Here is a 23,368-nt window from a genome sequence, read left to right on the forward strand (position 1 = left end):
AAATAGATCTTTTAAAAAATGTTTTGAAATCAGACCTTTCAAAGTAAAAGCACTGGGGTTCAAATACTTGGAAAGCTTAAATTGAGCTAGAAGGGCTTCAGATAAATGGTTGAAAAAATACACTCAATTCTCTAATTACAGTCACTAAGTGATTATTGTGCCAAGAAGGATGGCGACTTTTACAAAGAAAACAATGCCTAGTGAAGATATAGAGGAGAAATAATCAATAAGGAGCCTGAGTGGCTACAAGGAAAAAGTCTCATGAGGTGCCCCAAATCAGAGAGAAATAATCCACACCTTGTAGTTTGGAGCAAATCTCCTTCCTTCCTGCACAACTTTCTTCCATTGTCAGACAGCTTATTATAGAATCAGAGGATCTTGTGGCTGGAAGGATCCTTGAGAAACCCCCTTGTCCAGACATCTTTCTTCTGTAAGACCCTGATAAAAAAACATTCCACCCAGATGATAACCCCTCTTCTTTAAGTACCTGAAAAGAAATTTACACAATCTCATTTTCTTGACACCAATATTTAACATTGACCACTGCTATGAAATTCTTCCTTATGACAAAATTTGAGATCACTTGGACAGATAATGGTTTTCACCCTCCCTATATACAAGCCTTTCACTGATTTTATTCCTTTTGCCCATCTCTTCCCAGCATCACTTCCTCCTTTAATTTTTCCTCGCTGAATTTTTTCCAACTCTCCATTCATCTTTGTGACTTTTTTGAAGTCCTTCTATGGTCAGAATCCTAGAACTGGGCATTTCTAGTGGAACGTATTTTATGATGTCCATCATATTGATGTGAACTTAATGGGAAATAGTCTTTGGGTTCATATAGTTCCACATCTGGCCAGCTAGGTAATGCAGTGGATAGAGTGCTGGGCTTGGAGTCAGGAAGACTCATTTTCCTGAGTTCAAATCTGGCATCAGATCAATTGTGTGACCCTGGGCAAGTCACTTAATCTTGTTTGCCTCAGTTCCTCATCTGTAAAATGAGCTGGATAAGGAACTGGCAAACCACTCCAGTATCTTTGTCAAGAATATCCCAAATGGGGATCATGAAGACTCGGATACAACTTAAATGACTGAACAACAACAGTTCCAAATCCACAAAATAGCAAATTATGCGGTCTTTTGAAAAACTTCAAAACATGGAATCTGTGCTGGCTGTAGACCCTGCCAGAGGAGACTTTCAGTTCCATGACAACTGATGACTGACCATAGGAGTTTCTCCTGTTCCCTACCAAAGATTTAAGGGAAATGATTCCTATCTTTTACATATCAGCTTTTCACACAATAGCAATAGGGCTACACAACCTGAACCAATGGCAATAGCAGACTGCCATCCTCCCCCCTTCCCCCCATCACACAGATCTTGTTTAGGCACAATAGACCTCATTTACAGGTATTTAACTATTGATAGGAACAGGAGAAGGATTGGTGTTAAGCCTTTGATTATATTGGTACTGGGAGATTCTGGGTAATTTCTTCTACCAATGCAGGTAGAAGAAATATATATAGATACATACACATACACAATTTGCAGAGAAAGGGACCAACCTACAGAGGTGTATGTATATAGAATATATTCTTAGAGTTGCCTGGGTCTCAATGAAGTGACTCAATGAAGTTCCTCAATGACAGGATCACACATCCATAGCCAGTATGTGTCAAAGAAGGTATTTGAACCCAAGTGTTTCTGACTTCAACACCAGCTCTCTATCCACAATTCAACATTGCCTCTCTATTAACTATTAATATCACTTTTAAAAGTACTCAGCATCAGCAAAATATAGAAAAAATATATGTAGAAAGATGAGTAGCTAGGATTGATACTGAGAAATCATGTCAATGAATAAAATAGCTAAAATTTTCACTCAGCTACTAATAGCCTTCTCATCATAACTACCAAAGGGTTGGAAAAGTCAGCTTTCAACAAAGCAGAAATTATAACCAGACAACCCAAGATAGTCCTGATACTAAATATGTCACCAGATGAAATTAGACCAAATTGTACACTATACTCAGAGGTAGAGGTACCTAGCCCAGGGCTCTTAGCTCCCTCTGTCGTCCTGAGTAATGACTGACTGATAGACAGGTTAGTGGACACTCTCTTGGCTCTTGACAATAATGTTCAATTTATCTCAATATGGGGCCACTGATTGACAGTTTGGTCATGCAAACTACCATATCTGATATCTCCAGCATACCAAAGGAATCCTGCTGAAGGATACCTTATTTATTTTTAACAAGGGTTAACTGGGAAGCAAGTTCATCTGAGTGACCTTTGCCTAGGACTGCATTTGGAATGTGCTTTACATTTATATTTTCAGTCAGGAAGTCTGTTAAAGAATATTTTAATGCAGACATCCTGGCCCCTGACAACACCAATGAAATATGGACTTGTTTTGTTCAGCAACATAAAATAACATGTTACTTCTGCTTGGGAGTTCTCTCTGTCATTAGAACTCTGCAGTCTGCAAGATCTATAAGCTTTGCTTTAAGGGGGTAACAGAAAACACATACCTACATGAATATAAACACACATGCATAATAAGCCCTACAATTGAGTACTTCCTCTTCCTCCTCTTTAACCCTCTCTCATCAGTAGCACCTTTAAAAGTATCTAGTATATAATGATCCACATCAACAAGGTTCTCAACCTCAAATACAGTATTAGAATAAATTAGATGGGAAGGAGTCAAAGGGTCATACATGTCAAGGAGAAAGAAGTTTCAAGCTGAGCCTTCTCTGCTTAAAGGGTTCAATACTTGGCATTCTCCAAGATCACATAAAGTGGGGAAACTTTTCAACACAAAAACTAAAGACTGGTGGACGGGGAGAAAATAAATTGTTTTCTTTCATTTAGTACATTTTTAAGATTTTTATTGAGAGCTTCTTAGAAAATAAGGATTATCAGCCCTTAGACAAGCTCAAACACTATTATTTTGTTGTATGGATATGTTGGAAATGTCCAATGGTAAAGCAATAGATTCTACAGCTGGTGCTCCAACCCACCACCTCACAGCCCGTAGTCAAAGGCATTGGGATCATTCTGAAAATAGAGATCAAAGAAGCCTTTATATGTCTTCACGTCAGTGAGGAGAGCTTCAACTGTGGGGTCCTTCTTCATGTTGGTGACCCACAACTTCAGAGCAGGCGTGTGGTCCATGCAGCTGTACAACAGAAACAGAAGCATAAGAAGAACAAAGGGGGAGGTTCCACAAAACATTAACATCTACTAATGTGTTCATTTTGCAGTTTTATTTTATTTTTCTTCCAATTCACCTCTATAGAACCTGGCTTTAGCATCAAAGGATGTGAGGCACTTTTTTTTTTAAATTTAAGAAACAGGCATTAAAACAACCACATAGATCTTATACCTAATTTTTCTATTTCAAAGGAAGCTAACACTGAGGGGGGCAACAAAAGACTAAAGCCAGCTGGTATTCCATGCCCCAAGGAAAAGCTGTTGCACTACAGAAGCATCACTAGATTTCCCAAGCCCCATGGATATAAAGGAAAGATTCTTCATCACTGGAATTGCAAGTTGCCCTGGCTGCTCTTGGCAGGAATCAGTTATTCAGTTATTTACCTGCCTGAATAAATAAACTGGGTACTCTGAGTATTGCTGTAAGGGTGCTCACTTCCTACTAACCACTCTTTATGATGACCTTCCGTACCTATCTTATGCTTGCTAGTTAGATATTTCTTGCACATTAAAGAGTCCTGGCATTGTGATATTTGAATAAGATGTACAGTAGTAGACTATATTTTAGCAAGTAACCTCCAATGAGACCAGAGAGGAAGAAAAAAACCAAGTGACTGCCAAAGTGTGCTATGGCTTTTAGACTACCTTAAGCAATCAGGGCCAAGCTGGTATTGTATAAAAAACAAACAAACCTTAGACCTGGAAAACCATCAAAAGATAATTGGACCTACAAGAACACATTCAAGAGTAAAGCAGAAATCTGGGTATATCTTGGCCTTTGGTAAGTGGCAGAACAATTCACTTATATTTAATACAGCAGTATCTTATTTTTAAAGTTGGTTCTTATGTATACTTGAATGGATAATTGAACAAACTGGAGGGGCTTAATAAAGGAATGACAAATGTTATTTTTATGGTAAACAGCTTTGAAATTATGTTGAGTTTTGTTCTTAAACTTTGTTATAAAGTTATTTCAAAAACAGATGACTATCACAGCCCACAAAAATACACTATTCCAACAATAATTAGGCTATATTTATCAGGAAGTTTACCACAAAAAGCAGTCAGATAACTTACTCAGCTATCTCAAATGATTCCAACCGTTCAAACCAGGGCCAGATTAGGTAATCAATCATAGATATAGAGTTCCCACCAAGGAACATTGTCTTCTGCCGGGTAAGAACCTGAAAAAGTAGACAGAACAAAATTTCAGGGTTTTTTTATGTACATATTATGATCCCTAAAAGATGGCAGAAGCATTGGTGGGACCAGTCCTCCCAGGCTGCTTTCAGTTACATGGGCTTACATGCTGCTCTCTCTGTGCCTAATCTGAGCAATTTAAATGAACAGGACGAGCTCTTGTTAAGCAGGTACCAAACTGAGAGGATTGTTTAAATCACAGTAAAAAATATCAAAAGTTCTAAGAACTTAAGAGCTAGGTTAATGTTGAATTTGATTTGGCTGCGTCACCAAAGACACTTAGACTCACTGAACTACAAGGGTGGTCCGATTTCCATAAATGTAACCTATAAATGACAGCCTACACTCTCCACTTTTGACCATGCAACAAAGCATAAAAATGAACACTTTTTTAAAGAATTAATGAGAATCACGCGAAGACTCTTCCAATAGAGTCCAAGGATGCATTCACCTACTAGAATCCTATAGGAACATTGAAATCAGCATACTGTGCCAGCTTAGCCCCAAGACCATCAGGGTGGCCCCAGCCTGGGGTAGAAGGGCTCTAGGGAAAAGACAAGCCCAGAAAGAATGTGAAATCCCATGACAGGAGCCCAGAGTCCAACAGCAGGGAGAAAGGCATCTGGCAGAGCCTAACTTAGGGGTCAGCTCTGGCACCCCTGGCAAAACCCAACTCTACAGGAGCCACAGAGGCCCTAGAAGAAGGAGCCTAGTCCTGGTCAACACACTTAGGACTAGGCAGGGTCTGCCCAGACCATTCAGGAGTAAAGCAGCAGTGCATTCATTACCCAAGCATAGGCTCCCAACCTAGAATTTGCTGAAACAAGCAAACCAAGGAAAACACCAAATACTACAAGGAAATACCTTGGACTAAGAACTGCGCAGAAGGTAAACCCTGAAAAATAAAGCACTCCCACAACAAATAGAGAGAATCTGGCTACAAGAACTACAAGTGTACCTGGAAAAAATGAAACAAGGTATAAAATAGAAGAGCTAGGGAGGAAATAAGGCAAACAGAACTGATACTTTAGATCAGATATTGGAAAACCTTACCCCAAAATTGAATGCAATGAAAATCAGAATAGGGCCAAAGGGAAAATGACTATATGAGACAATAAGAAACATTAAAACAAAATGAAAAGATTGAAAAACAGAAGAAAATATAAGAAATATAATAACAAAAACCTGGAAAACAGGTCAAGGAGAGATGATCTAAAATTAGACTATCTAAAAAGCATAACCGTTAAAAAAAAAAAAGCTTGGGGGCAGCTAGGTGGTACAATGGTTAGAGCATCAGCTCTGGAATCAGGAGGACCTGAGTTCAAATCCGACCTCAGACCAAACACTTGACACTTACTAGCTGTGTGACCCTGAGCAAGTCACTTAACCCCAATGGCCTTAACAAAAAAAAAAGGCAAGAGCTCAAGTTAGGATCATATAAGATTTGACACTTGTCACTTATTATAAGGAAGAAGAGACTCTGGAATATAGTATTCCAAAATGCAAAAGATAAGAGCTTAGAAAATATAAAAAAATGAAGTATAATCTTACAGGGGGGGAAAAATGGACCATTAAGGAAATAGATAATTTCTAAACATTCCTCATGAAATAGCCATAATTGAGTAGATATTGTGAAATGGAAATGTAGGAGCAAAGAGAAACACAGAAAAGTATATATATTTGTTTAAATGGAAGGGAGTATATAGGGAAGAATTGTTTACATGCTAATGGTGGGGTAGTGGAGAGGTAAGAAACAAATGCATTCTTCCAATACTAATAACTTTAAGGGCCATAGAGAAAGGTCAAGATGGCCTATGGGTGGTTTTGTTCTGTTTTGATGGCCTCAGTAAAAGACAAAAATGGGAGGGACAGAAGATTATACTGGGGAAGGAGGAAAAAGGAGAAAGAAATCATTACTGTATAATATAAGCACATGAAATAGGGAGTATTTAATCATGGTGGAAGGATCAAGGAGAATAAAAACCAGGAATAAGGGACCAGGCAATGGGAAGAAAAGAGGCACAACAGAGAAGAAATAAGCCATTTTCACTGACAAATCACAATTGTCAGACAAACTCTTCCTCTTTTACCACCTTTTTATTTAGAAAGTGGAAAGCTGGAACAAAGAAAGGAAAAAGTACAAGAACAGAGGAGAGAGGGAAATACACAATTAACAGTCATATTATGAACTCCCTCATTAAAGGGAACATGGTATCAGTATGGATTAGAAAACACAACCTAACAATATGTTGTTTATGACAACACATGAATGTTTATAACAACATATTCTATACATAGATGTATAATATATTCTGTTGCATATGATATGGCTATTTATACAGAAAAGTAACTTTGAAAGACTTAAGAACTCTGATTAGTGCAATGATAAATCATCAATCTAGAGGACTGAAAAATACAGAATGAGAGACATGCATTTTTTGATATGGCCAATGTGGGAAATTGTTTTTGCTGGACTATGCATATTTGTTATGAGGTTTTATTTTTCATTTCTTAAAATTGTTCAACTGAGGGAGAAGTGAAAGGGAGTGATAATAAATGCTTATTAAAATTTTTAAAAGAAGCTTATGGGCTAATTCTACAGGCAAGTCAGACCGGAAGGGACAAGAAATTCTTGGGAAAGAAATTCCGAAGAAGCCAACGTAACAATTTTGATGAGGAAGAAAAGCTGTACAGGGAACTCATCTATCAGCCATATCTTAACAAGACATATATAAAAGATGGCAGCAAGAACAGGTAAGGGGGGCAACTAGGTGGCACAGTGAATAAAGCACTAGCCCTGGAGTCAGGAGAACCTGAGTTCAAATCCTGCCTCAGACACATAACACTCACTAGCTATGTGACTCTGGGCAAATCACTTAACCCCATTTGCCCTTACCAAAAAAACCCCCAAAAAACAAAAAAACAGGTAATGGAAAATAAGACATAGAGTATGACATAATCCTTTGAGTATAGTGCAAAGAACGCTAAAGCTTTTAGATCAACTGAGGTTGGCAAGGAAAGATAAAGACAGTAAAAAGGAATTCTTTTAAAATGTGTTAGAGTACAAGACCCTATCTTGGGATAGATGAAATGATAAAAGAAATAAAACAAAGCTGCTCAACTCTTATTTTGCTTCTGTTTTCTCTATCAAAAAGAATGCTCTTTGACCTGGAAAAGAGAGAATAAAAATGATTAGCATGGAATTAATATTCAAGATAAACAGGACAGAAAGCATCCAGCTATCCTTGATGAATTTAAGTCAAAAGGCCCAGATGAACTCCATAATGGGGCACTTTTTCTTTCCACAGTATTAGAAATGGCAAACATTTCCCCAATTTTGAAAAAAAGAATGGAGTCTGCAGACTACATAGTTCAGTAAGTTTGATTTAAATTCCTGGCCAAAATCTGGAATGGATTATGAAAAAGACAGTGAGTGAACATTTGGAAGAGGAAGCCATGCTCATAAAGAGCAAGCAGAACTTCATAAAGAACACACCACTCAAGTCTAACCTCATTTTTTGACAGGAGAATATCATAGATACAGTCTACCTGGATTTAACAAAATATATGACAAAATCTTTCGTGCTGTTCTACAGACAAGAGGGAAAGATGTGGGCTAGATTAATAGTAAAGTTAGGCAGATTTAGAACTGGTTGTATGGCTAGATCCAAAAGGCAGCCACAAATGGCTCAATACATTGCTGGGGGATGGAGAGGGAAGGAGGAAGGAAAGAAAGAGTGAGTTCTGAACCTAGGTCTTATAAACTCTAATCTACTATGCTCCATACTTATTGAATTACCAAAAAAAGTTGACTATAAAAAGAATTATGTTTAAAAGCTCTACCAGAACTTGCTATTTTATAAAGGAATCCTCTGAGAAATTCAGGCAAAGTGAAAATGTATTTTGTAAAATGAAAGTCAACATGATATAATGGAAAAAGGATACTAGACTTTTCTGCAATTAGAAGACCTCAGTTCCTATCCTAGCTCCAATAAGTACTCACTGTGCAACCATAGGGAAGTCATTTGATGTCTTAGAATATTTATCTATAAAATGGATGATACTACTACTATATCATCAAATAACTTATTATTAATGAAGTCCAATATCTCAGAATTCTGCTAAACCAACAATACTGACAGTCAGAATAATGGGTCAGAAAATTCCAACTCACTAAGAGAAGTTACCATGTTTAGACACTGGTTGGTTATCCTAGTTCATCGTCAAAATGTCAATAGACAATTAAACCTGTTACACCAATATCTCAGTGTGAGACCCTCAAATTAGGGTGTGAACAACTACTCAGACCTAGGTTATTTAATAATTGATAATCATGCCATGGAGTTAACTAATCTTTCTGCTGAGAAGTCTAATACAAGTCAGCATGTCATAGTGGACAATAATGAAATCGGAGTCCGGATGAACTGTATTCGAATCATGCGTGAGATACTTGCAAGTTATGGGAATGTGGCAAGTCACTGAATCTCAGTCTGTTTCTTCACCTGCAAAATGAGGATACTCGATTCAATGATTACTAAGATTTCTTCCAGCTCCAAACCTGTGATCCTATTAATTTTCAGTCCAAATTTTTCCCCCTTAAAAATGCAAACTGTTTAACTTGCTCTGTTTGTTGAATGAATGAATGAATGATACATAAAATAGGTTAAGTGTCCTTTGGCACAAAGGTACCATAAATCATCTATCCATGCCAGAATCACGTAAAAGATGGGCATCCAGGATTTTAAATAGTTAATAGGTTATACTTGTTAAGAGCCCAAGTGAAGATTATCTCTCCTCCCTTTCATGGCTAAACTCCTCAAGGAAGCCATTTACACTAAGTGCCTCCTCTTCCTCTCCTCTCACTATCTGGCTTCTGACCTCATCATTCAACCGAACAAACTGCTCTATCCAGAGTTACTCATGATCTAATTAATAAACTGCCAAGTCTAATGGACTTCTTTCAATCCTCGCCCTTCTTGCCCTCTTTGTAACTTTGCCACTGCTGAAAATTCTCTTCTCTGTGATACTCCTTCCTCTCCAGGTTTTCATGACTCTTTTCTCTCCTGATTCTCCTCCTACCTGTCTAACTGCTCCTTCTCAGTCTCCTTTGCTGGATCTTCAACTAGGTCACACCCACCAAATGTGGGTGCCCCTCCTCCCCCAGGGTCTGTCCTGAGTCTTCTCTTCTTTTTCTGTACTCTCTCAATTGGCCATCTCATCAGCTCTCCTGGGTTCAATGGTCATCACTAAGCTAATGATCCCTAGATCTCTTTATTCAGTCCTAATCTCTCTCTTGACCGCTAAGCTTACACCAATAACTACTTACTGGACACATCCTGAACTGTATGTCCCATAGAAATCTCAAACTCAAGATGTCCAAAACAAAATCACTGTCTTTCCTCCAAAACCTTCCCTTCTTCTGAACTTTCCTATTGTTGTCAAGGGTACCATCATCCTCCAAGTCATCTAGGCTTGCAATCATTATGTCCTACTCAACTCCTCACTTGGACTTACCCCACATATCCAATTTTTCACCAAGTCTTGCTTTTTCCTTCATAGTATCTCTCATATATGTTCCCCTCTATCCTTTGAAATAGCCACCACTCTTACCTAAGTTACCACTCATCACCTCACCCCTGGATTACTGCAGTCTTCTCATTGGCTTTCCTGCCTGAAGTCTATCCCCAATCCAGACCATCCTCCACTCAGCCAGCAAGGTGATCTTAAAGCTTAGGTCTGACCTTGTCCCCTCTTTTCAGTAAACTGGAGTGCTTACTATCATTAAATGTAAAATCTTGTTTTAGCTTTTCACATGTTTCCAATCTTCTTATCCTTTATTCCTCTCCATATATGCTATGATGAGGGACACCAACCTTCTTGAGTTCCTCACACATGACATTCTTATCTCCTGACCCCATGCCTTTTTATTTTAACGAGGCAATTGGGGTTAAGTGACTTGCCCAGGGTCACACAGCTAGTTAAGTATCAAATGTTTGGTCTGAAGCCAAATCTGAACTCAGCTCCCCCTGACTTCAGGGCCAGTGCTCTATCCACTGCGCCACCTAGCTGCCCCAACCCCATGCCTTTTCACTGATTGTCCCTGATGCCTATAATGTCCTCACCTCCACCTCCTGGCTTCCTTAAAGACTAAACTCAAATCCCACCTTCTGGAAAACACCTTTCCCAGTCACCTCCACTGCCTTCACTCTGATATTACTTCCAATTTACACTATGTATATACATATATGTGTGTATATAACATATATAATCCTGTACACATGGTAAATATGTTATACATGTGTACACATATAGGATCTTATATATGGTATATACATGCACATATATGTATACACAATAATCAGCTGAAGTAAAGGAAAAATACTAATTCCAAAAAACTATAAGGTAAAATCCTACAGTCATACCTTACTCTTGAAAATTTCTTAAATAGTACACAAAGTACTTTTTCACTATCTTTAAACAGTTGTAGGTAGAAAGGACTTAAAGGCTCTTTAAAAGAATGTGTATCAGAAAGTATGTGGATTTAAGATGGTTGCTATAGAAATGACTGTAGGTAGATTTTCATCTCCTCTATAGCCAGCCAAGTGGCTGTATAAGAAAAAGACAGAAATAAGGACTTCTACTTAAATACGAGAAAACAAAATCTGGCAAGAAAACTGATCAGGTAAAAATTCTTGGAAAATTCTTCTTTATACCCACCTAGCTGTGATCATTTCAGAGGAAGATCAGCCCACTATATAACTGCTTCTTCCTGCTTCACCGTGAGGAAAGGGAAAATGCAAAGGAGCCAAACTGAAGAGAGCCAGTGAGTTGACCAGGAATGCTGGGAAAACTAACAATGGCCTCCCTCCCTCGAGTCTGCACTTCTAGCTGAAGCAGAACAAATAAACTGTCTGTGGGTATGAGAAGAGGAGAGTCTAGATGATAAGACACTCACACTATAGAAAGAGGGAACCTAAACTGACTTAGGGAGCAGCAGATTCTTATCTCCCATCCATTCTACACTGACTCCAGAGCATCCATGGAATGACAGTCTTCTGTCTTAGGTTATGAAAATTGTTTTTCTTTTTCTTTTCTCTCCCCTCTCTGTCTTTTGTCTCTCATCCAATGGAATAATTTAATCCAAGTGAAATGCATTTCCATTTCGTTATTAAATGTCTACTATACATACACAACAAAGTTAGGGGGAAGGGGAAGAAAGGATTATAAATTTTAGTTATGAAATCTGTTCTCAGGGAGCTTACAGTGCAGTAGAGAGTTAAGACACAGACAGCTATAAAAAACCATACAGTATGCATAATAACTACATTAGAGTGTTATAAAATAATGTGCTACATAACATTAGATTGAAGGAAAGATTGTTACTAAATAAAATCAGGTGACAGGCTAAGGGACAGCTTTCCAGAAGAGGTATACTATATACTTCACAAAGCTTTGAAGAAATTCTTGGAAAACCTTAAAGAGTTAAAGAAATGTGAAGTTATTATTGTTAAATTATTTAGTCACCAGCCCCTTTTGAAGCACCTAGTTATTACCAAAGAAGCAGGCTGGTAAAACAAATGATGGGAGTGTGGGATGGGGTGGGAGGAATGTCCAATTAGAAACTAGAGAGCTTATTTGGAATTAGAAACCTATCTTTACTTCTAGTCCTTAGGGGAACTGAGGTTCCTATTTCTTAATCCCAGCCAGGTTAAATCTTACAGGTTTGAAAGGATTAGCCCAATCTTTGATTCAACAACAAAGGATCTGGTGAATCAAGCAAGGAGCTGGAAGTCAAAACACTTCTATTGTTAAGACAATCCAGTTAAGCTTTCTGCTTCCCTTGCCCCCCATAAAGCTATTACCTGTGGTTAAAGGTAACAAGATAATTGCAGTGAAGCAGGTGGAACTGAAAAGCAAGTGTAGGACAAAAGTGAGGCGGTGCACTATTCATACCATCCATCCTTCTGTACACATGCTGGTAAGGGTCCCCTTTATCAAGAGATTCCTTGCGCTGGGCACCAGACATTGGAAAGTAAAGGCAGATACATTACTCATGGAGTTAAAGGCTCCCCCTCGTGGACAGCAGAGGTGAGAAGCAAAGGGCATAAAATCACAGATCTAAAAGATAAAAGGATCCTTTGAGATTGATTATCCAACAGCTTCACTTTATAATTAAGGAAACAGACCCAGGTGGTTTGAATGATTTGCCTAAGGTTACATAGGTAGTTAGTTATATCAGCACGGTGCCTGGTACATAGTAATAAATGCTAGATGGTTGATTTTAGCTGTTGTTTTCCTGCACAATAAACAAAAACATATCTTATCAAACCTAGATCTACCAATCAATCCATAACGAAGCACTTTTAAAGCACCTATTATATGCCAGGGACTGGGCTATGTGGTGAGCATACATATACAAGTAATGAACCAAGCCTTACTCTCAAAATAGCTTACATTCTAATGGGCAGGGAGAGGGTACATATATAAGCCTACATAGAATAAAGAAAATAAATTCAAGATCGTTAGGGAGGGGAGCACTTGCTGTTAGGGGAAATTGGGAAAGCCTTCATAAAGAAGATGGTAGTGTATTTGAGCTGCTTCCTAAAGTAATTCTGTTGGGTAGAGATGAGGAGGGAGTAGATTCCAAGCATGGGGGATGGCCAGTGCAAAGTCACGGAGATGGGAGATGGGAATGAGCTATGAGGAACAGAGAAGTCAATTTAGCTGGATCAGAGACTGCAGATAGGACAACAATGTATAATAAAGCTGGAAAGATAGGTTGTAGACAGGTTGTAAAGGGTTTTAAAAACTAAACAGAGGAGTTTTTCTTTTATCCTAGAAGCAATAGGAAGTCACTGGAATTCACTGAGTACAGGAGGTCAGATCTTCATCTAAGGAAAATCAACTTTGGCAACTGTATGGAAGATGAACTGGCTAAGGGAGAGATTGGAGGCAGGGAGAGAGATGTTGAAGAGGTAGAAATAACATGATCTGATAAGTGATTACATATTTGGGTGGGGGGAATAAGGAGTCAAGGATAAAACTTAGGTTATGAACCTGGGAAATTAGAAGAATGATAGTGCCTCTGACAGAAAGGAAAGTTTGGAAGAGGGGAGAGGAAGATGAGTTCTGTTTCTGGACATGTAGAATTTGAAATGTCCACAGGACATCTGATTTGAAATGTCCAACTGGCAACTGGTGATAGGGGACTGAAAGTCAGGAAAGAGACTGGGGCTGGATAGAGAGATCTGCAAGTCATCTGCACAGAGATAGTAACTAAGCCCACCTAGAGCTGGAAGGAAGCTCAGAAGCCATCTGGTCTAACTCCTTCATTTCATGGATGGGGAAAAATGAAACCCAGGGAGTAAGCATCAGAGGCTGGATTTGGACCCAGATCCCCTGACTTCACAATCATTGCTCTTTATACTGTGAAAAATTTTAAAGTGGAATTCAGGAAAGAAGCAAAAGATTCTACTTCAGTCAGTCACTTCCCCAACTTTTACAGCTGCCCTCTTGTCACCTTCATGTTCATCCTGTGTGACAACTTCAAAGCCAGCAGCTTTTCCTTCCTAGGGGGTTGAAGAGTGTAGGAAATTCTGTGAACACTCATTGGAATGAACTGAGTAGGAAGTATGGGGATACTTTAAATGTTAACCATTATAATTGTTGAAGAGGAAAAAACCTTTGTCCCTTAACAGGGAAATTCTTATTAAAAGCACAAAGTCCCCAAACAAGCCCAAAACCAAAGGTTAACCACTGGACTATGCAGCAGGACAACTGACAGATCCTTCTGGGTTCATAGGAGATAACTAAAATCAGAACTAAAAAGTGGCATTCATTCTATGAAGTACAGGTAACTTTCATTCAGGCATGGTAGAAGCCAATGAGGAGTTAGAGACAATGATGTCTTGTAAAAAAAGAAGACACAGATTGAGTCAAGATGAGTTGCTCTTTAGTAAGAAGTGTCAAAAAATACCAGATTTCAGGAACTGGATTATTAATTTCTCTAGGAGAATTCAAAGCTTTGCTAACATAAATGAATTAAGACAACATCATACTGGATTGCATTAAAACAAAATTTAATGGAAAGGAAAAAGCACAGATGGATCTAAAATGGGAGATAATGACTAATTTAACCTATTTCTAATGAGGCCCACCATCTCTGAAGCCTACTAGAGTAACACAAATATTCACAATGATGGATGAGACAAAGAATTCTAACCAAGAGAAGTTAACCAAGCCTAGACATTGCTTATACCCTGGTTCCAATAATCACTAGTGGGTCAATGGACAGAAACCACATCTAAGTCCATGTTAGACTAATGCCTAGGATTGCAACTCTTACATCATGTTGGTGACAACTACTTAAGTCTAAGGTGGTTGGCAATGGGTATTCTATGGTTCCATCAATTCCACTACAAGAAAAAGGAGTTAACTAATTTTTCTTCTTATATAGAGGCCTGACTGATAACCTTCATGACTTTCAACCTCCATTCTATCACTGTTCAAATTGCTTAATCTCTGTTTGCTGAATCAATGAACGGACAACAGATAAAACAGATGGAATTTCCTTTGGTATAATATTACCATAAATATCTATGGATGCCAGAATCATATAAATGAAAATGAGAGCTAAGACTTTAAAGAGCTAATCTAATCTGGCTCTACTTGTCTTAAAATAAAAAAAAAATTTAAAAAAAGGAAAGAGATTAAAACCAGGACTTGCCTAAGGAAAAAAAAAATAAGAAGAAAAGAACATTGTATGACAGTTGGTGGTTTTCTCAGGGGAAGTGTGACTGACAAATTAAGGAGTATTACACACAAGCAAAATGAGAGAGAAGAAGAAGGTGTGGGGCAAGGCTTCAACTCAAATAATGGAAAAATAATCATCCCCACAGTTGTGAGATATAATTCATTTTTAGACCCCTACTCAAATTCTAATAAGTATTAATCAGTTCAGAGTGATTCCATAAGGGGTAATGATTATCAGAAATTATTTTATTAAGTGACACATTCATCTAATAATACATATTCAGTCATTTATCTAATAATAGGTATAAGAATAAATATACACTAATCCATATTTTATACAAATCATCTAGGAATAACTGGACAAAATAGACAAATCACATAGGAAAAACCAGACAGAATAGGAGAAGGCCTCTCTAATAGGCCTCATATTCACTACTTCTTTACTAGCCATAAAGCTTACTTGAGTAACCATGACAATGCTGACAAAGATATCTCCCTCTTATTTTGGTCAAATTCCAAATGAACAAGCCAAGCACAGGTAGCGTGGTTAACAGAAAGTCCCTCAACTTGTTTCTGGTATCTATGTATGACTTGTACCATCTCTCTTCCTCAATATGAGGAGAAACCCATCCATTAGTGGAGATATTACATGCTTTACCTGACCTGTGACTCCCCCTGCTGACACACCATTTCTAGCTGATGGACCATATTTGGCCCTCAAAGCAAGGTCTATCAACCAATGGAATTCTGTATTTTGTGTAGCCCCTCTAGAGTGTTCAAGTATCAAACCCTATAAAAACAGGTCCTGGGGACCAGGGATATCTCAGACTGTGAGGAAGGTCTGGGGTCCACTTCATTTAGACAGGGCCAGGTCCCTTTGATAAAGTGCTATTGGCTTGGAGCTCTGCCTGTTTCTCTTTTTGTAGTCTGGGTGTTAATGTTCCCACATGGCAAAGAATTATCCAGTGAGAAATCAGAAAGAACAGTGCCACTCCAGAGAAGCTAACTTACAAAGGAAAAAGGCAGCCAGCCCACTAGACAATTTTAAATGCAAGGAGTTATTTCAACTCTCAGGGCCTAAGTTTCCTTAACTGTAAAATAGCAAAGTTTTTTCCTCCTTTAAAATAGATTTAGCTCTAAATTTGTGATCCTTTGATAAGAAGTATGGGTTAAGAATTAGATAATAGTCATCTAAGAGGTTTAAAAAAGAAGGTATTCAACTGAGGTATTTAGTTTATTTTTTCAAATGTGTGTATGTATTATATGTACTTTTTAAAATTAATTTTTTTTGGGTTTTGGTTTTTTTTGGCTAGGCAATGGGGTTAAGTAACTTGTCCAGGGTCACACACCTAGTAAGTGTCAACTGTCTGAGGCTGGATTTGAACTCAGGTCCCCCCTGACTCTAGGGCTGGTACTCTATCCACTGTGCTACCTAGTTGCCCTTTAAAATTCATTTTTTTTGATTACTTCTCAGAATGGCAACTTTTTGGTTTTGATCAGACCTTTGATTTCACTGGTACAGATAAGGCACTCCCTCTGCCAACACAGAGCACCTCTTGTCCTGCAAGATTAGTCTTAGGGAGCTTCCTGGAACCCTAAGAGCCATAGAGTCAGTTATGTGCCAGAAGTGAGACTTGAACCCAGGTCTTCCTAACCTAAGGCAGCACTTCTTAAACTGTGGGTCAAGACTCCATGTGAGGAGTCCTGAGTACTAAGTCCCTCCACTGGCAAAAGGACACAGTGTCAATGTTTAACAAAATAAATAAAAATACAATACAACATAATGTTAATCTGTGGTTTCCTCAGTCAATATGTGGCCTGGAGGAATCCATTTCTACTTAATCTGCACATTGCCTCTAAAATATTTTTTACATACAATGACTTGTTGGAGAAACTATTATCTTTGGTTAATCTTTCACCTCATTAGTCATAGAACCTTAGATAAAATGTAGTAAGTAAAAAGGAAAGGGAAGGCAAAGAAAAATATAACTCTTCCTAGTTGGAGGCAATGTGACTTAATGCCCACAATACTAAATTTGGAGTCCAGACCTGGGTTCAGATCTTACCTACAATATTTACTAGCTGTGTTAGGCAATTCATTTCAACACTCTTGCCTCAGTTTCCTCATCTATAAAATGGAGATAATATGTATACTACCTACCTCCCAGGGCTGCTGTGAGACTCAAATGAGATAATGCATGGAAAACACTTTGCAGAACTTAAAGCACTATATAAATGTTAGTTGTTATTATTATTATTCACCTTTGAACACAGTCTAGTGCTGAAGCAAGGACCACCAGGCTCCATATTTCCACTGGCCTCATTAGCAAACTATTCTAACTTACTGGCTAGTTAGGAAAAACTAACGAGGGGCACAGGAATGCAGGGAGATGACTACACTGGGCATGCTCCCTGCTCCAGGGTTCTCAGGACCAAGCACAGATTTGCCAGGCCAGGCGCTGCACGTGTCAACACATCTGTACAGAAAGATGGAAGCAGGGGAGTTTCTGAACTTAAGAAGGTCTGACAAGCTATAACAGGCCTCGTGCAGGAAGGTGGAGAAAGGACTGAGGCGGCGCCCTTGCATCCTTTACCATGTGGTGACTCACACAGGAGAAGGCAATGAACATTCTTTACCTCCTCCAGTTTGCTGAATTCCTTACAGAGTTCTGCTTTACGAGTGGTGCAGTCTTCCCCATTTCGTACTGCTATAAGAACATCCTTGGACAAAGATGGTATCTAGAAAGAAAACAGAAATTCTTAATATGTTGGTTTAAAGATAACTATTTTCCTTCTTCATCTAAAACAATAGTGGAGCCTTCTTAGGTCAATATTTTAAAGAAGCTATTATTTATTTGTTCGTGTATTTATAATTAGGCAGTTGGGTAGGTCACTGTATAGATTGCTGGGCCTGGAGTCAGGAAGACCTGAGTTCAAATTCAACCTCAGACACTTATACTAGCTCTATGATTTTGGGCAAGTCACTTAACCTCTGTTTGCCCCAGTTTCCTCATCTGTAAAAAGGAGATAATAACAGCACCTACCTCCACATGTTGTTGTGAAGCTCAAATGAGATAGTAATTGAAAAGCACTTAGCATAGTACCTGGCACATAGCAGGTACTATATAAATGTTAGCTATTATTATTGTCAGTCTGAGTAGTCCCTGAGTACTAAGTCCCTCCACTGACAAAAGCACACAGCCCCTCACAAGCACAAAGAGACAGTTTTCACAATTTGTTGTGGCCAAAATAGGTGATCACCTGGCAGGCCCACTGTCTGATGATGAGCCTCCAATCTTAGATTGGTCAGTCTTTGTATGACCGATGGGCTGTCACTGGGGCCATATCCAGGCATAGCAAGACTTGCCAGTTTGCTTCTCTGAAGCAGGTAAACTAGGGTCACCTCTTTGCTGTGACAAGACAGTAGGGAAGACATTCAGTGTTAACTCTTGAACACTAAATTTGTGACATTACACTTATTTTATAGGCTTGCCAAGGTATTACTCATCCCTATGCTCCAGGAGATACAAGCTTTTCTTTTTTTCAGTATGGGGGGGCCAGACTTTAAAAGGGTGTTGTACATAACTCCGTACATAACTGATTTTCTTATAATCACACAGTCTTTATAATCATAAGGAACTGAGTTTTCATTTCTAGTCAAACCAAGCAGTCAATTGCCTAGCTACTTTTTCTCCCTTTGTCTCCAAGATCTCTCTCACAAGCCACACAGTTTTATCCTATTATCTCCTACAGGGCAACCCACCCAAACTGTATTTTCTAATAAAGGGCAGTCTCTCCTAGGAGCTTCTTCCCATCCTTATGTTCTTTCCTCTTTAAAATACCTCCTGCAGCCATAAGTTCTTCCCCCCCACACACACACTTAATAGTATTTTTTTCCCAATTACATGTAAAGATAGTTTTCAAAATACACTTTTAGAAGATTTTGATTTCCAATTTTTTCTCCCTCCCTCCTCTTTCCCCTCCCCAACACAGCAAGCAATCTGATATGTTATACACATACAATTGTATTAAATATATTTCCACATTAGTCATGTGAAAGAAGAATCAGAACAAAATGGAAAAATCACGAGAGACTAAAAACAAACAAAAAAGTGAAAATAGTGTGTTTTGATGTGCATTTAGACTCCATAGTTCTTTCTTTGGATGTGGATAGCATTTTGCATCATGAGTCTTTTGAACTTGGATCATTGCCAAGAAGAACTAAATGCATCATAGTTGATCATCACACAATGTTGCTATTACTGTGAACAGTGTTCTCCTGGTTCTGCTCACTTCACTCAACATCAGTTCATGCAAGTTTTTCCAGGTTTTTCTGAAATCTGCTTGCTCATCATTTCTTATAGCACAATAGTATTCCATTACATTCATATACAACTTATTCAGCCATTCCCCAATTGATGAATATCCCTCAATTTCCAATTCTTTGCCACCATAGAAAGACCTGCTATAAATATTTTTGTACATGTGGGTCCTTTTCCCTTTTTTATGATCTCTTTGAGATACAGACCTAGTAGAGGTATTGCTGGATCAAAGGGTATGCAATTTTATAGCCCTTTGGGCATGGTTCCAAATTGCTCTCCAGAATGGTTGGATCACTTTACAATTTCACTAACAATGCCTTAGTATTCCAATTTTTCCACATATTCTCCAATACTTATCATTTTCCTTTTCTGTCATATTAGCCAATCTGATAGGTGTGAGGTGGTACCTCAGTTTTAATTTGCATTTCTCTAAATAATAGTGATTTGGAGCATTTTTTCACATGACGATAGATAGCTTTAATTTCTTCATCTGAAAACTGCCTGTTCATATCCTTTGACCAGTTATCAGTTGAGGAATGACTTGTATTCGTATTAATTTGACTCAGTTCTCTATATATTTTAGAAATGAGGCCTTTATTAGAAACAATGGCTGCAAAAATTATTTCCTAGCTTTCTGCTTTCCTTCAAATCTTGGTTTCATTGGTTTTGTTTGTGTAAAGACTTCAATTTAATGTAATCAAAATTATCCATTTTGAATTTCATAATGTTCTCTCTTTCTTGCTTGGTCACAAATTCTTCCATTCTCCATAGCTGTAACAGGTAAACTATTCCTTGTTCTACTAATTTATGGTAGTACCCTTAATGTCTAAATCATGTACTCATTTCAACCTTATCTTGGTATACAGTGTGAAATGTTGGTCTTAGTCTATTGACTAGTTTCTGCCATACTATTTTCCAGTTTTCCCATCAGCTTTTGTCAAAAACTGAGTTCTTAATCCTAGAAGTTGGAGTGTTTGGGTTTCTCAAACAATTGATTACTATAGTCATTTATTACTGTGTCTTGTGTACCTAGTGTATTTCACTGATCCACCAGTCTGTTTCTTAGGCAGTACTAAATAATTTTGATGAGTGCTGCTTTATGATATAATTTTAGACATGGTACAGCTAGGTTACTTTCCTTGCCTTTTTGGGGTTTTTTGTCATTAATTCCCTTGATATTCTTGACCTTTTGTTTTTCCAGATGAATTTTATTATTTTTTTCTAGTTCTATAAAACAATTTTTGGTAGTTTGTTTGGTATGGCATTGAATAAATAAATTAATTTAGGTAGAATCATCACTTTTATTACATTAGCTTAGCCTGCCATGAGCAATTGATATTTTTCCAATTGTTTATATCTGACTTTGTTTGTGTGAAAAGTATTTTGCAATTGTGTTCATATAGTTCCTGGGTTTGTCTTGGCAGGTAGGCTCCCAAATATTATATATTATCTACAACTATTTTAAATGGAATTTCTCTTTTTACCTCTTACTGCTGGGACTTGTTAGTAATATATGGAAATGTTGATAAATTTATGGGTTTATTTTATATCCTGCAACTTTGCTAAAGTTATTAATTACTTCAAATAGTTTTTTAGTTGATTCTCTAAGTATACCATCATATCACCTGCAAAGACTGATAGATTTGTTTCCTCATTGTCTATTCTAATTCCTTCAATTTCTTTTTCTTTCTTACTGCTAAAACTAACATTTCCAGTACAATGTTGAATAATAGTGGTGATAACGGGCATCCTTGTTTCACTCCTTATCTTACTGGGAAAGCTTCTAGCTTATCCCCATCACATATGCTTGCTGATGGTTTTTAGATAGATACTACTTATCATTTTAAGGAAAACTCCATTTATTCCTATGCTCTCTGGTGTTTTTAATAGGAATGGATGCCAAAAAGTTTTTCTGTATTTATTGAGATAATAAAATGAGTTGTTATTAGTTTTGTTACTGATATGGTCAAGTATGCTGACAGTTTTCCTAATATTGAACCAACCCTGCATTCCTGGTATAAATCCCCCCTGGACATAATGTATTAATCCTGGTGATAAATTACTGTAATCTCTTTGCTAATATTTTAAAATTTTTGATGCAATATTCATTAGAGAAATTGGTCTATAATTTTCTGTCTTAGCTCTTCCTGGTTTAGGTATCAGCACCACATTTATGTCATAAAAAGAATTTGGTAGGACTCCTTTGCCTATTTTTTCAAATAGTTTATATAGTATTGGAATTAATTGTTCTTTAAATTTTGGTAGAATTCACTTGTAAATCCATCTGGCCCTGGACATTTTTTCTTAAGGAGTTCATTAGACTTCCGCTTCCAGAAGCCAAGATGGCGGAGTGAAAAGGTAGTCGCTCTCACTCTCCCCTATCAGCCTCTAAAAACCCAGAAAATATCACCCCAGAAAAAAAACCCTGGAACACCTGAACTAGAAGAAAGACAGGGAGCAGCAGTGCCATAGCCCAGCAAATGGGTCTCCCAGTGCCTCTGCAAAAATAAGGGAGGCAGAACTACAAGGGGCCCCAGGAAGATAAGTACCCTGCAGCATTCATCTGAAGGGAGGTGAAGAAAACAACCTAAAGGCTTCCTAAAGCCCCAGCCTTGCTGATTCCAGCCCAATGCCAGGTGAGCTGTCAGAGCCCTGCAGCCTCCAATTTGTGAAGAAATCCTGAAGCCCAGGTGGTAGAGCAGGCAAACACCAACACCTGGACCTCTGAGTGCCTCAGTAAGGGCGGGAGGGGAACCAGTGGAAACCAGTTCAGAAAACCACCAGGAGCCTCAGCACTCCACCACAAAGGAATCTCCTGGTGCATTAGCAGAAATGAGGGAGACAACACTGCAGGGGGCCCCAGGCAGATAAACACCCTGCAGCACCCATCTAAAAGGAGCTGAAGAAAGCTAAAGGAAAAGAAAAGCAGGCAACCTAGAATTGCCTGAAAGTTCCAGCCTTGCTGATTCCAGCCCAACACAAGGTAGGCTGCCAGAAACCTACAGCCTCCAATTGCCAGCATGAGAGGCCCCAGCACGCAAAGCCAGTGACCAAGACCTGGGCTTCCAACACAAGAAGCTTGGGTCAGTGCCCTCTGTTCCCCAGCAGGAGAGCTCAATCTCTTTAAAGGCCAGGGAATAAAGAAACACCATGAGTAAAAAGAAACATACCATAGATTCATATTATGAGAAGAGTGAAGATCAAGACAGAAATTCTGAAGAGGACAACATTGTCAACAAACCCACATCTGCAACAACAAAAGGGAATATGAACTGGTCTGAAGCCCAAAAAGCCTTCTTAGAAGAGCTCAAGAAGGATTTTAATAGTCAAATGAGAGAGGTAGAAAAGTCCTTCAAAAATACAATTGGCCAATTGGAAAAAAAAATACACTGAAGAAAACAAGTCCCTAAAAAACACAATTGGCCAGTTGAAGAAGGAAGTACAAAAACTAACAGAAGAAAACAATCTGTTAAAAACTAGAATTGGACAAATGGAAACTAATGTCTCTATGAGAGAGCAAGAATCAGTCAAACAGAAACAAAAAAATGAAAAAAAGATGAAAATGTAAAATACCTCATCAGTAAAACAACCGACCTGGAAAATCTACTCAGGAGAGACAATTTAAAAATTATTAGACTATCTGAAAATCATGATGAAAAAAAAAGAGCCTGGATAGTATCTTTCAGGAAATCATAAAGGAAAACTGCCCTGAAGTCCTAGAACCAGGAGGGAAAATAACCATAGAAAGAATTCACCGATCACCACCTGAAAGAGATCCCAAATTGACAATGCCAAGGAATATAATAGCAAAATTCCAAAATTACCAGGTGAAAGAGAAGGTGCTGCAAGCAGCCAGAAAGAAACAATTTAAATATCA

General features: G+C 38.2%; 1 protein-coding gene across 1 annotated transcript in view; it reads right to left on the minus strand.

Annotated features, from left to right (window-relative positions):
• Positions 1-509: 509 nt before the first annotated feature.
• LOC110209480 (glutathione S-transferase omega-1-like) overlaps positions 510-23,368 on the minus strand; it is a 30,223-nt gene continuing 7,364 nt past the window's right edge. The window contains exons 4-6 of the mRNA XM_020987975.2: positions 17,807-17,908; positions 4,295-4,401; positions 510-3,182 (exon numbers count right to left, since the gene is read on the minus strand). Of these exons, the coding sequence (XP_020843634.1) occupies positions 3,029-3,182; positions 4,295-4,401; positions 17,807-17,908 (363 nt within the window). The 3' untranslated portion in view covers positions 510-3,028. The remainder of the gene's footprint in view (positions 3,183-4,294; positions 4,402-17,806; positions 17,909-23,368) is intronic.

This window comes from Phascolarctos cinereus, unplaced genomic scaffold (assembly GCF_003287225.1).
Source record: "Phascolarctos cinereus isolate Bilbo 61053 unplaced genomic scaffold, phaCin_HiC Scaffold_3;HRSCAF=262, whole genome shotgun sequence".
In the NCBI taxonomy this organism is placed as follows: Eukaryota; Metazoa; Chordata; class Mammalia; order Diprotodontia; family Phascolarctidae; genus Phascolarctos; species Phascolarctos cinereus.